General features: G+C 29.1%; 1 protein-coding gene across 2 annotated transcripts in view; it reads right to left on the reverse strand.

Annotated features, from left to right (window-relative positions):
* LOC145246077 (guanine nucleotide-binding protein G(o) subunit alpha-like) overlaps positions 1-15,139 on the reverse strand; it is a 388,154-nt gene that overhangs the window by 166,993 nt on the left and 206,022 nt on the right. For both annotated transcript variants that reach the window (XM_080107929.1, XM_080107930.1), the window contains exon 2: positions 14,576-14,714. In XM_080107929.1, the coding sequence (XP_079964055.1) occupies positions 14,576-14,693 (118 nt within the window). In that variant the 5' untranslated portion in view covers positions 14,694-14,714. The remainder of the gene's footprint in view (positions 1-14,575; positions 14,715-15,139) is intronic.

The raw sequence follows: 15,139 nt of genomic DNA on the forward strand, positions 1-15,139 counted from the left end.
GTTAGCAGTAATACCAAAATGTGTGATTGGTTCTACACAAAGCTTTCTCCACTATAAACAAATCATCTGCGTGGATTTCCGAGCAACTTAGTTATTGTGGCGGAAGCTCATAGTCCATTATATATATATATATGTATATAAACTTAGCTCTTATGCATAGATCATCGTATAACGATTAGATCACTCTCTGACTGACGTAAATGAACATTTAAAATTAAAAATGTTTAAATTCGACGTTATTTCACGCGGTTAATGGTAGGCGAATGGATTAGGTCTTCGCTAAACTGAGCCAGAGATGTCTCGTGATGCGGGGTTCGAATCGTTCGACTGGTATTAGTCGTGACACCCTGCACCGAAGATTCCCGAAAGGATGAAACACTAGTGTCTGTAGGTATTTAATAATTATTATAGTAAAAAAATAATTTATATATATATATATATATATATATATATATATATATATATATATATATATATATATATATATAATGATTTAAATAAAATGTACGGAAATTTCCCCGAGAGCTCTTTCGACTATCATCTCTTCAGGAGAAATCGATAGTATACAAAACGATATTACTGGCGAAATTAAAGAGCACAACGGGGGAATTTGGATGTGCCAGAAATAAGAAGAAAAAAAAACATTAAAAGAAAGATTTAATCTGAAATTACTGCGTTTAAAACCGACTAAAACTAAACTTGGCACAACGAGGGGAAAAATTGTTTAAACATTTATTCACATATTGCAACCCACGAAAAAGTTTGTTTTTCGAAATTTTAAAACTTTAGTGATCCGAAAAAAGTATATTGCAACTAGATATTTGTGATGTAATGTGGGTTTTACTTGAAACTACACCAAGGATCACAATCGTGGCCGGAAACTTCGTTGATCTCTGCTCTCAAGTGTTTAACCGTCCGGATTTGCATTTTGAGAGTGCTTGAAATAGTCCTGTTAGCATAACTAGAGCTGTGACAGCATATTCTTTATCCTTGTTTTGATTCTCATGTATATATATCTATTGATATCTTATATTTTTTATGTAGAGTGATGTGGTTCTCGGTTGATTGTGTTTAACTTTGTCTGATATATACTCAAGAGTAAAAACAATGAAAAGAATATGCTGTTGTCATAGCCCTAATTATAACATTTTACAACATGGCTTTTTGATCTACATTTAAAAAAAAAATCCCTATTCGCATCAAACAAGACACATTTTCACTTGAACGTAAGATGCGACTTTTACATGGGATCATGGTTACAAGAGCATTATGTAGGTAGATGACCAGTGAGGTGTTTGTTCATATTACGTTGAAATTTCTGCATGTTGATACTGTTACAGAAGCAGAAAACATCATCAACAACAACTTTATTATTATCATTATTCTTATAGTTATCATTGTCCTATTGTAATTATTATAACTAGCGGGACCTGTAGAAATTCCACAGGGGACTCATTCATATGTAATATATTGATGTTGGCATTCTGTAGATGTTCAGTGTAAATGGAGACGCTTTGATATTATTGTAGCTTTTTGTTAAAACTACAAAAGTATTTATCTAAGCTAGCATGAACACCCGGCAAAGCCCGATCGTAAAGTACGCTTAATATGATATTTTAATTGTTGCAGGTTTCGTATATATTATTATAGAGTTAATGTTCTATCGATGTTTATATGTAACTAGCGAGTTGTCCGGATGTTTGGAGATGTGTGTGCTCGGGCGGGGGTTGGGGGGTGTTAATCAAAACATAAGAATAAGCGAAGTAAATATTAAAAAAAAAACACAAAAAAACTAACCTAAGGCAAACAAACGATGTTAAATGTAAAAATCGGAAAAACAAAAAAGAAAACAGAAAAACGAACGTTAAAACTACTTTAAAAAATCTGAAAAATACCTCCCCCCCAAAAAACACGTGAAAAATGGCTTCGGGAGGGGGGGTACCCGGCGTTGCCTGGGTGTTTGTAGCTGTGTGTGTGTGTCGGGGGGGGGGATAAATTAAAAAAGTTTTGGTTGGTGAGTATGAGGATCGAACCCGAACCCGAACCCTTGAGGCAAAGTTGGAAATTAAAGCGTGAAAAAAAAAAAAACAAACAAAAAAAAAAAACGTGCGACGTTAACCAATGGGCCACCGCGACATACAAAGCAAACGTATGAATTTATTTAAATAATAAAAACAGAATTGACACGTGGTCGCAATAGAAGTTACTTGACCTAATTAATTAGTTCAAATAAAAGTCACGCAGTTAACTTTTGCTGTGGGCCATCGTTTAGGTTCGTTTACCCAACTTTGACTGTTTTTTTTCTCAAGATGTTGGGGAGGGGGAAACCAGCTCCCCATTGTCCAGATTGAATAGCAACTGTTTGATATAAGGAGCTTGGTCCCATTGATCAAAACTAATTGCTTCTGGACGTTGTTCCGGCGCGATGCCGTGAACATACAGTTAGCTTGAAATTAGTTTCGCCTTTTATACGAAAAAGCCGAATCAACACGTGAGAAGCCAAAATAGCAATAATTTTGTAAAAGTCGATGTAAGTAAATAAATCTATACGCTACTCGCTTTCCCGAATCGTAGATATCATTATCTAGCGGGTATATAAACAGTTGTAACTGATCGTAACGACCCCGGGAACGTGTGCGAGAAAAGTCTTTGCGAGACATACACGAAATGGTCACACACATTTTGCCTTTTATATATATATAGAAGATAAAGTAGCGATTTCAAATCTATAATATAAAGCCGAACGTCTGTGTGTATGTCTGGTCACGAATAGGCTACTATATAGTTGACTATTATAGAAAACTGATGGTATAATAAAACTGTGAGTTCTGCGTTCGCGCCTGGCCTCCATAGAATGGACATAGGCACAGACTTTAATAAAGACTTTTCATATCTATCTGTGTAAGTATACTTTGATAATTATGTTTCAGTTTGAAGAAATATGGTATAATAAAATTATGGGGTGTTCGTTCGCGCCTGACCTCCATAAAATGGAAATATATCACAAAGTAAAACAAGGTTTTTTAATATAAATCGACAGAATATTGTGATAAGTGTTTCAGTGTGAACAGGTATGGTATAATAAATTATGGGGTTTATCTATTTTATTTTTACTTTTATCATATTTTGCTTTGGTTTTGATACCCCCAAATTCAAAGCTATCTCTTTACAACCCTTCCTTTTGATAACCTATCATACTTTCATAAATCAGAGTCCATTTTCTGTAGGCTGTTTTTGAATCCAGTCAACGACGGGTACTTTTGCTAGTATATATATATATATATATATATAATTTGCCCGTTGTCCGGGATTGAATGATGATCAACTAATGTTTCACACTCCCATATTTTTATTGTCATCGAAATCACGCATTTTGCAATTAAATGGAGTGATTGCCTGCTCTAGTTGTGGACCCATCGCGGTGCACCGGGGGAGCTTCCTATGCCTCCCTGCAGTGATTTACTTCACAATACTTTGTAGTCTACATTGCACTACGCCAGATTTTATAAAATCATTTTTATATATAATGGCTTGAATTAAAGTTTAAAATGCAAAAGTCAAGTATTATGGTTCAATCGTGCTTTAAAGAAAAACATACATTTCGAACGCGCCCCTGTCATATCAAAGAACATACTGTTGATTTTGTTTATGTTGGGCCTTTCGTTTTGTGTGGTAATACTACATCTCAAATGCAGTTGTGATGTTAGGCTGTGTAAGGTGTTAACTTTCGTCAAAATCACCCGTTCCCACTTTCATTAGATTATTTCCATTATTGATTATCGATAATCATCGAAGACATTCCAATGCAATACCTACCCAGGAACACTGCCAGGCACATAAAGTACCTTTGTGTTAAATTTCATAAAAAATTGGTCCAGCCGCTTTCGAGTCCATAGGGAACGAACTCACACATAGACAAATTTCCTTATATAGGAAGTCTCGAAATAAAGACGAAACGTTGATGGACACATAATACGGTTTGTTCCTTTTTATTTCTCTATTTTGTCGGAATACTATTTCCATTATTTTCATCGTATATATATATATATATATATATATATATATATATATATATATATATATTTTTTTTTTGATTCATCCAGCCTTGACAGACGTGTTTCAAATATTATCTCTAGTACATTTCTTTTAATGATTTGGAATTCATTCCATTTGCACTTTTTTTCCAAGGAACTCTGCCTTTTGGATGATTTTGGACCATTTGGAATTTACCCAGTGGATTGAAATTTTAAATTCGACCGTTTTGGATTTTACCATTTTTGGATTTTTACCCTTCACCGGACTATCCATTCATGTGAAATCTTTTTATTATTTTTCTTTTGCCTCCTGTTCTCCTTACCTCACCTTTTTTTTTTTTTAACCAAGTAAGATCTTTGACTTACTTGTAGTTTCATTAAATACTTTTATATGCAAAATCCGATCCTGCATTTTGCTAATTCCTGCCCTCTGATGAGAAGGAGAGTATTTCTTCGAAACTCCGCGGATTAAGGACTATCCACTTATCTTGTGCTTCCTTTTTTAAAATTAAATATGTTTTTAACTCTTTTTCAAGATGTCTTTTAACATATTTTATTAATCATTTGTTCATATATATATATATATATATAACAGCCATTCTAAGTTAGAATGGCTTGTTTATATCAGATTGATGGCGGAATATGGTTAAATTTGTGCTTTATTGTAAACTAATTATAAAATTTCAACCAGATCGGCCCAGTAGTTTCCGAATAAATGTGAGAGTAAATGCGGGATTGTGTTGACTAATCCCTATTAACTCATATTAATCCCTTATTATAAATTGAATGTATACCATAATACTTAGTTCGCTGCACCGTACCATAACTAAGGTCAATACAGAATTTCAGCCAAATCGGCACAGTTTTTTTCAAGAAAAAGTAGAACTTTTGCACCTGATATAAAACAAAGAAATCGTAACCATACTTTCACTGCCGCCCGACGTAAACGTATGAACAGAGATACGGTCGGTAGATACGGCTTCTCCTTGATTAGAGACATTCGCTTTTCGTCCAGTAACAGCTAGATTGTTTATTTAACGGCAATTAAAACTTGTGTCCAGTAATAAAATCTTCCCATTACAATAAGAAGCATTCTGTAATTGCAATTTACAAAAAAAGAAAAGAAAGAAAAAAAAACTAATCAAGAAATAAGAAATCAAATTAAAAAAAAAAAAATCAATTCAAACGAATATGTAATTACTTTCTTCTAAGTTATTGCAACAAAATTATGTTATAATTGAAAGCGAACTAAAAACAAGAAATAGAAGAAAAGAAGACGACGATGATAAAGGAAAGAGAGAGAAAAAGAAAACGCATAAAATATTAAAAGAATAAGGACTAGAAGGAGAAGAAGATGAACTAAAAGAAAACAAAGGAGAAATAAAAAAAAGAAAAACTAGAATAAAAAGAAAAGGAATTAGAAGAAGGAGAAAAAGAAAAACATTAGAAGGAAGAGGAGTAAAAAAGTAAAACAAGTAAAAAGAAAAAAAGAAAAAAGAAAAAATAGCAAAAAAGAAAAATAAAAAAGTAAAAAAGAAAAAAGAAAAAAGGAAAAAAGAAAAAGGTAAAAAAGAAAAAAGGTAAAGAAAAAGAAAAAACAAAAAGTAAAAAAGGAAAAAAAGTAAAAAAGGAAAAAAGTAAAAAAGGAAAAAAGTAAAAAAGTAAAAAAGGAAAAAAGTAAAAAAAAAGAAAAAAAGAAAAAACAAAAAACAAAAAGTAAAAAAGGAAAAAAGTAAAAAAGGAAAAAAGTAAAAAAGGAAAAAAGTAAAAAAGGAAAAAAGTAAAAAAAAAAGAAAAAAAGAAAAAACAAAAAGTAAAAAAGGAAAAAAGTAAAAAAGGAAAAAAGTAAAAAAGGAAAAAAGTAAAAAAGGAAAAAAGTAAAAAAAAAGAAAAAAAGAAAAAACAAAAAGTAAAAAAGGAAAAAAGGAAAAAAGGAAAAAAGTAAAAAAGGAAAAAAGGAAAAAAGTAAAAAAGGAAAAAAGTAAACACAAAAAGTAAAAAAGGAAAAAAATAAAAAAGGAAAAAAGTAAAAAAGGAAAAAAGTAAAAAAGGAAAAAAGTAAAAAAGGAAAAAAGTAAAAAAAAGAAAAAAAGAAAAAACAAAAAGTAAAAAAGTAAAAAAGGAAAAAAGGAAAAAAGTAAAAAAGGAAAAAAGTAAAAAAGGAAAAAAGTAAAAAAAAGAAAAAAAGAAAAAACAAAAAGTAAAAAAGGAAAAAAGGAAAAAAGGAAAAAAGTAAAAAAGGAAAAAAGTAAAAAAGGAAAAAAGTAAAAAAGGAAAAAAGTAAAAAAAAAGAAAAAAAGAAAAAACAAAAAGTAAAAAAGGAAAAAAGGAAAAAAGTAAAAAAAAAGAAAAAAAGAAAAAACAAAAAGTAAAAAAGGAAAAAAGTAAAAAAGGAAAAAAGTAAAAAAGGAAAAAAGTAAAAAAGGAAAAAAGTAAAAAAGGAAAAAAGTAAAAAAGGAAAAAAGTAAAAAAAAAGAAAAAAAGAAAAAACAAAAAGTAAAAAAGGAAAAAAGTAAAAAAGGAAAAAAGTAAAAAAGGAAAAAAGTAAAAAAGGAAAAAAGTAAAAAAGGAAAAAAGTAAAAAAGGAAAAAAGTAAAAAAAAGAAAAAAAGAAAAAACAAAAAGTAAAAAAGGAAAAAAGGAAAAAAGGAAAAAAGTAAAAAAGGAAAAAAGTAAAAAAGGAAAAAAGTAAAAAAAAAGAAAAAAAGAAAAAACAAAAAGTAAAAAAGGAAAAAAGTAAAAAAGGAAAAAAGTAAAAAAGGAAAAAAGTAAAAAAGGAAAAAAGTAAAAAAGTAAAAAAGGAAAAAAGTAAAAAAGGAAAAAAGTAAAAAAGTAAAAAAGGAAAAAAGGAAAAAAGTAAAAAAGGAAAAAAGGAAAAAAGGAAAAAAGTAAAAAAGGAAAAAAGGAAAAAAGGAAAAAAGTAAAAAAGTAAAAAAGGAAAAAAGTAAAAAAGGAAAAAAGTAAAAAAGGAAAAAAGTAAAAAAAAAGAAAAAACAAAAAGTAAAAAAGGAAAAAAGTAAAAAAGGAAAAAAGTAAAAAAGGAAAAAAGTAAAAAAAAAGAAAAAAAGAAAAAACAAAAAGTAAAAAAGGAAAAAAGGAAAAAAGGAAAAAAGTAAAAAAGGAAAAAAGTAAAAAAGGAAAAAAGTAAAAAAAAAGAAAAAAAGAAAAAACAAAAAGTAAAAAAGGAAAAAAGTAAAAAAGGAAAAAAGTAAAAAAGGAAAAAAGTAAAAAAGGAAAAAAGTAAAAAAGGAAAAAAGGAAAAAAGTAAAAAAAAAGAAAAAAAGAAAAAACAAAAAGTAAAAAAGGAAAAAAGGAAAAAAGGAAAAAAGGAAAAAAGGAAAAAAGTAAAAAAGGAAAAAAGTAAAAAAGGAAAAAAGGAAAAAAGTAAAAAAGGAAAAAAGGAAAAAAGTAAAAAAGTAAAAAAGGAAAAAAGGAAAAAAGTAAAAAAGGAAAAAAGTAAAAAAGGAAAAAAGTAAAAAAAAAGAAAAAAAGAAAAAACAAAAAGTAAAAAAGGAAAAAAGGAAAAAAGGAAAAAAGTAAAAAAGGAAAAAAGTAAAAAAGGAAAAAAGTAAAAAAGGAAAAAAGTAAAAAAGTAAAAAAGGAAAAAAGTAAAAAAGGAAAAAAGGAAAAAAGGAAAAAAGTAAAAAAGGAAAAAAGTAAAAAAGGAAAAAAGTAAAAAAGGAAAAAAGTAAAAAAGGAAAAAAGTAAAAAAGGAAAAAAGTAAAAAAGTAAAAAAGGAAAAAAGTAAAAAAGGAAAAAAGTAAAAAAGGAAAAAAGTAAAAAAAAAGAAAAAAAGAAAAAACAAAAAGTAAAAAAGGAAAAAAGGAAAAAAGGAAAAAAGTAAAAAAGGAAAAAAGTAAAAAAGGAAAAAAGGAAAAAAGGAAAAAAGTAAAAAAGGAAAAAAGGAAAAAAGGAAAAAAGTAAAAAAGGAAAAAAGTAAAAAAGGAAAAAAGCAAAAAAGGAAAAAAGTAAAAAAAAAGAAAAAAAGAAAAAACAAAAAGTAAAAAAGGAAAAAAGGAAAAAAGGAAAAAAGTAAAAAAGGAAAAAAGTAAAAAAGGAAAAAAGTAAAAAAGGAAAAAAGTAAAAAAGGAAAAAAGGAAAAAAAAAGAAAAAAAGAAAAAACAAAAAGTAAAAAAGGAAAAAAGTAAAAAAGGAAAAAAGGAAAAAAGGAAAAAAGTAAAAAAGTAAAAAAGTAAAAAAGGAAAAAAGTAAAAAAAAAGAAAAAAAGAAAAAACAAAAAGTAAAAAAGGAAAAAAGGAAAAAAGGAAAAAAGTAAAAAAGGAAAAAAGTAAAAAAGGAAAAAAGTAAAAAAGGAAAAAAGTAAAAAAAAAGAAAAAAAGAAAAAACAAAAAGTAAAAAAGGAAAAAAGGAAAAAAGGAAAAAAGTAAAAAAGGAAAAAAGGAAAAAAGGAAAAAAGTAAAAAAGTAAAAAAGGAAAAAAGGAAAAAAGGAAAAAAGTAAAAAAGGAAAAAAGGAAAAAAGGAAAAAAGTAAAAAAGGAAAAAAGGAAAAAAGTAAAAAAGGAAAAAAGTAAAAAAGGAAAAAAGGAAAAAAGTAAAAAAGTAAAAAAGGAAAAAAGTAAAAAAGGAAAAAAGTAAAAAAGGAAAAAAGTAAAAAAGGAAAAAAGTAAAAAAAAAGAAAAAAAGAAAAAACAAAAAGTAAAAAAGGAAAAAAGGAAAAAAGGAAAAAAGTAAAAAAGGAAAAAAGTAAAAAAGGAAAAAAGTAAAAAAGGAAAAAAGGAAAAAAGTAAAAAAGGAAAAAAGTAAAAAAGGAAAAAAGTAAAAAAGGAAAAAAGGAAAAAAGTAAAAAAGGAAAAAAGTAAAAAAGGAAAAAAGTAAAAAAGGAAAAAAGTAAAAAAGGAAAAAAGTAAAAAAGGAAAAAAGTAAAAAAGGAAAAAAGGAAAAAAGTAAAAAAGGAAAAAAGTAAAAAAGGAAAAAAGTAAAAAAGGAAAAAAGTAAAAAAGGAAAAAAGTAAAAAAAAAAGAAAAAAAGAAAAAAGAAAAAGAAAAAAAGTCAAAAGGAAAAGAAAAAATTAGAAAAGAAAAAAGAAAAAACAGAAAAGAAAAGAAAAAAACAGAAAAGAAAAGAAAAGAAAAAAACAGAAAACAGAAAAAAGAAAAAGTAAAGAAAAATATAAAAGAAAAAGAAGCAAAACGAAGTAAAAAAAAAGATGAAGTAAAAAAGAAAAAAGAAAAAGTAGAAAAGAAAAAGAAATAAAACAGAAAATGAAAAAAAGTAAAAGAAGTAGAAAAAGTAGAAAAGAAAAAAGAAAAGAAAAGTAAAAAGAACTAAAAAGAAAAAGTAAAAAAGAAATAAAAGAAAAAAGTAGAAAATAAAAAAAATAAAAAAGAAAAACATTGAAGTAAAAAAGTAAAAAAGAAAAGGAAGTAAAAAAAAGTGCAAAAAGTGCAAAAAGTAAAAATGAAAAAGAAAAAAAGAAAAAGAAAGAGAAAATAAAAAAGAAGTAGAGAAAAAGAAATAAAAAAAGAAAACCTCATTATTTTTAACATCTCTTTATTAAAAAAGCACCAGTTGTTTTCGCACTTTAGATTCGCGCATCCACAGACACGGGCTCTCACATAATCTCTACTTATGCGTCAGATGTTGCAGCGTTCCTACGTAACCGGCTGAACTATTTAAGTGTCAAACAAAAGAACAAGGGCAACCGATGCGTGCAGAGTTACGTGCGGCAACACAACTCCTTCTGACCAGTGATTTTAGCGTTTCAACTTTCAAGGTTTTACTTCTAACGTACGTACTGTCATGAATTTTTTAAAGCTATAATGATCAAAATAAACTCTACCGCAATCTTTATAAAGTTAGGCAAAAGAGACTCACCTGAAATAAAGGGATATCTTAACGCACTTATATATTTTTGTCTTTGTTATAATACTATGATACTGCTCAACAGTGTGGCTGATTTTAACAGGATTCGAAACTACAGTAAAAAAAAAAAAAAATTTCGGCCAAGGAATCTTGCCTGAAATACAAATATTTTACTGCATTTATATGCCCTTAACTTTGTTATTGTTTTGTTGATTATAAAGTTAAGTGAATTTATTCAGCCATCTTATGGTGTAGCATTCAACCTAAATGCAAGAGAGAGAGGGAGAGAGAAAGGGAGGGAGAGAGAAAGAGAGGGAGAGAGAAAGAGAGAAAGAAAGAGAGGGAGAGAGAAAGAGAGAAAGAAAAAGAAAGAGAGAGAGAGAGAAGAAGAAAAAGAGAGAGAGAAGAAGAAAGAGAGAGAGAAGAAGAAATAGAGAGAGAAGAAGAAAGAGAGAGAAGAAGAAAGAGAGAGAAGAAGAAGAGAGAGAAAGAGATAGAAAGAGGAAAAGAAAGAAAAAGAAAGAAAAAGAAAGAAAAAAGAGAAAAGGAGAGAGAGAGAGAGAAAGAAAGCGAGAAGGAAAGAAAGAGAGAGAGAGAGAGAGAGAGAGAGAGAGAGAGAGAGAGAGAGAAATGACTCTTCTTCAATTAAAGCTAAGGGTTTCATATCAGTATGCTTCAACTTTAATCTTCCTAAGGTCACATTGTAACAGAAAGCAGACACGCGTATAGCGGCTGTATGCAAATGTCGAGCCATGTGCCAAATGACGTCACGGCAAGGAAAAAAGATTACGATCACGTTAAAGAGGTTGAAATAAATGTCTTTTGTTTCAATATAACATTTGTTGTTTAAATGACAACGTTGATTTGTTATATATAAGTTGTTTGACAAATTTTTCGTACCTCTGTGGATTCTAAAACAAACCCCCATTTTTCTTATTTAAATTATTTTAAGTGTAACTTTTTTTTATAAAGTAATCGGTTCTTATTGTTTTTTTTTTTCATTTGATATTCACAAAATAAGATGCATTTCTGAATGTATTTAGATTTAAACAAAAATTGAAAGGTGCTTGTTTATATTGGTGATCTCTTATACCAACGTATTTCATGTGAAAACAGTATCACATGCATACGTGTCATGTCGAAATTAGTATACATCCAAAAATAACGAAAAACGATCGAGCAGAAAAATAATTACAAGTAAAAATAGAATTTATTGAATTATCGAATTTTATCGCATGTTTTAATGCGGACAGAAAGATTACCGAGTTTAACAAGATACACCTGAAGAAGTTCTGAGGTTTCATCGACAGAAACGTTGTGAAAATAGCACTCAAAATGAAAACACTAGTCCGATTATTCACAAATAATACGAAAAGATAAATCTTTCTACTGCACTGGTGATAAATAACGATCACGTCATGCAACGTATCTTTGACTAGCGAAGCTTGCTTGCACTTATTTCCATGTCATGCCGTTCAACGGTTTATCAATAGTTTCAATGGACCCAGTTACATGTGCAACTTATAAGGCTTCAATTGATTCAGAGAATGTTTTTCAGGCACCCGAAAAAGATACCACATGAAAGTATAGAATCTGTGGCGTAATATATTAATTAACTGGCATGCTTATTGCGAAGGCGTAAGTCGATTTAAAGTGCTTTTCTATACATGCGTAAATAAATATTTATACCTTTTAAAAAAGTTTTCATATGCGTGAAAACATAGTACAGATAACAACGAATAGGTTGAAGAACTATATTCTTTGCTTTCAGTTCTAGCCGATGTCACCCAAGTCATATATTTTAAAACTTATCAAATCACTTGGGTACAATATAATAATCGACAGAGACTTGGCTCTATATTAATTAAAATATATTTAAGCGTATTTTACGATCAGGCTACACCAGGGATACGCTGCTACATATTGGGTACAATATAATAATAATAATAATAATAATAATCTATATATTAATACGATAGCGTGTGTGTTCTTTTGTGTGCCACGCTTACATCCGGGTCGTTTAATTGTCATGTTCTTCTATTTCTTGTCATAAATAATTTTACCAAGAATTCTCCATAAGTTTTGGTTTCGGTTTCGATTACAACTGATGGCAAATAAATCATTTATTTTTTTATATATATAATTTCATCAAGAAATTTTCATAAGTTTTGGTTTCGGTTTCGATTATGGCTGAAGAAACTCGAGTTACATATATATATATATATTTTTTTTTTCATAAGTTTTTATTTGGGATTCGATTCAAGCTAATGCACCCACGTGATATGGATATATTTTTTTTATTTTTGAAATCGCAACTTTATAATATATAAAAATCGATAGAACATTAACTCTAAAATAATATTTACGAAATCTGCAAGAATTAAAATATCATATTTAAGCGTACTTTACGACCGAGCTTTGCCGGTCGTTCGTGCTAGCTTAGATAAATACTTTTGCAGTTTTCACAAAAAGCTACAATAATATCAAGGCGTCTCCATTTACACTGAACATCTACAGAATGCCAACATGCAATATCACATATGAATGAGTCCCCTGTGGAATTTCCACAGGTCTTGCTAGTTAATTATTAATTTATTGATTGCGGACTATTATCGTCATCTTTTAGTGGTTGTTTCACGGCGTTGCAGCCAACTATTCCTCTGGTCTTCATCAGGTCGTTCGGGGCCCGTGGTGCAGCGGATAGAGACGTTGAATCTATATGGTTCCAGATGAGCATTGTCTGAAGATAGCGGTTTCAATCCTACCCAAAATCAGCCAGAGGTAACAACTATGGAAGGCAATAATTGCTGCGGATGGAGTTAGGAGATTCAGAGTTTCTATCGCGTCACGGTAACGACCTGACAAATATGCATTAATTGGATTATTCAGACTACTGTTCTCATCTTGTGTGTTATAAGTACAAAATTTCGGCCGATGTAACCTCCAACCTGCTTCATGTGTATTTTGCTAAACTCTGAATGCTGCACAGAATTTCGAGGGTGTATTTTTTTTTTTTTACACAGGAATCACCACTTATCAAGACCCGGAGGCCACTCGAGGATAAGACGAGCAAAAGCGTTTATCAATTGTTACTAGACAAGCAATAATCTATTACAATTGTAACTTGACAAACAAAAATATTGTCAACTAGAAAGCAGGCCGCCCGGCATTGCCCGATCGTAGAATACGCTTAAATAGGATATTTTGATTAATACAGATTTCGTATTTATTATTATATTATATTGAACCCAATATATAGTAATGATTTAAAAAGTTAAAAAAAAAAATGACTCCTGCTCCAACACTGAGAATCGAAACCAAAATGTTTAGCTTACGATTTACTTTTTCCTTTGACGTAAATGCCTGAGCTATGAAGACATGTTTACTGCAAAACTAAAAATTAAAACATGAACCAATTGCTATTACGTTACGCATGCATATCCGTAATGCTGTCGTTCGACCTTCACCTTGCAAATTTAATTTTTTTTTTTTTAAATTTCCACACTTTTGCACGGATTTTCCCCGGCTAAAACTCAAATATAAAGTTTCACATGGGTTCAAATAGTCTGTGTATTAAGTTTCATGTCTATAGATAAAAACTGACAGGAGTTTGGTAGGCAACATTTTTTAAACAAAAATATATACGCATACGTAAATATATACGCAAAGAGGTTTGTGTTTACTATAAAAATCTTTCGCAAATATTACTCAAGTATAAATCATGTAGAATATCTGCATGAATATAATTACACGTACTACTTAACTAAAGATGATCATCCCAAAAGAAAACCGAAACAACGAATAGAGAATTAATTAAAATGAATATTTAAAAGAGTATACAAATTAGCTAGATCTTTTGCAGATGAATGCAATTGCACAACCCATATATAACAAAGTTGTATATTTTTTAAATAAATAAAAAAAAAAATAGGTTCTTAATATGAATATCAATAACAAAAATTTATAGGAGTACAGATTTTAACTCAACAAAGAAAAATTTTGTCAATTATAACTTATCAAAAGTGTTGTCAATTATACTAGGGCTAGGACAACAGCATATTCTTTTCATTGCTTTGACTCTCGAGCGTCTATCCGTTGATATCGTATATGCTTTTAGATAGAGTGATGTGGTTCTCTATGGATTAACTGTCTGTGTCGGATATATACTCGAGAGTTAAAGCAATGATAAGAATAATCTGTTATCAAAAGTGTTTGTCAATTATATTTTATCAAATGTTTGTCAATTATATTTTATCGAATGTTTGTCAATTATATTTTATCAAACCTTTGTCAATTATATTTTATCAAATCTTTGTCAATTATAACTTTAAAAAAATCTTTGTCAATTATATTTTATCAAATCTTTGTCAATTATATTTTATCAAATCTTTGTCAATTATATTTTATTAAATGTTTGTCAATTATATTTTATCAAATGTTTGTCAATTATATTTTATCAAATGTTTGTCAATTATATTTTATCAAATGTTTGTCAATTATATTTTATTAAATGTTTGTCAATTATTTTTTATCAAATGTTTGTCAATTATCACCTATCAAAGTTGTTTGTCATTTATAATTAACCGAGCAATAAGGTTGATTTATCGTTACTACACATGCAAATGATTTTTTCCGTCTACTTCTACTGGTCCATAGAATTTGTCGATTTTAACTAAACCGCAGCAAAAGACAACGTTTTAAAAATCATGATTGATTTACCCAAGACAAGAAGTTGTGCCTCTTTCTGTCTTCTTTCACGTTCTTCATCCAACTGATGATCAATACTGCGACTTCTGGCAAGAGCTGACTTGCCCTGTTGAGGATTACTGCAGCTCATTTCGACACGATTAAGATGAGTCTGCGAAAAAAAGAAAAAATATATTTAGTGTAAACATTCTATGCTAAATGCTGAGCGAGTATGCTTATTTGTTAATTGAGAAGAACAGAAAATAGGGTTCAATCGGGGTTATTTAATGTACTCGGATATCAATCAGATTTCTGTATACCGGAAGTAGACGTGACTTTATATAAATAAACAAGGTGAGTCAATAGAAAAGTGGCAATTGGCTGGAAGTCAAGGAGAGAACCGGACGGGTAGAGATATTTTAAGATGGATGATGAACTAAGGGGCTAAATATCCGTAGCCCGAGATACTCCATTCCACTGCTGGCAGAAGAAGACGTGTGATTAAATGATTTAATTTGTAACAAGCCTGTTCTTTCGGCAGCCTGTAAAGATCTCGTGTAGACAGGAGTGAAGAGAAAAGAAAAAAAAATGGCCGCG

The sequence above is a fragment of the Euprymna scolopes genome, chromosome 23, assembly GCF_053919585.1.
Source record: "Euprymna scolopes isolate OS-2025 chromosome 23, ASM5391958v1, whole genome shotgun sequence".
NCBI classification, from domain to species: Eukaryota; Metazoa; Mollusca; class Cephalopoda; order Sepiida; family Sepiolidae; genus Euprymna; species Euprymna scolopes.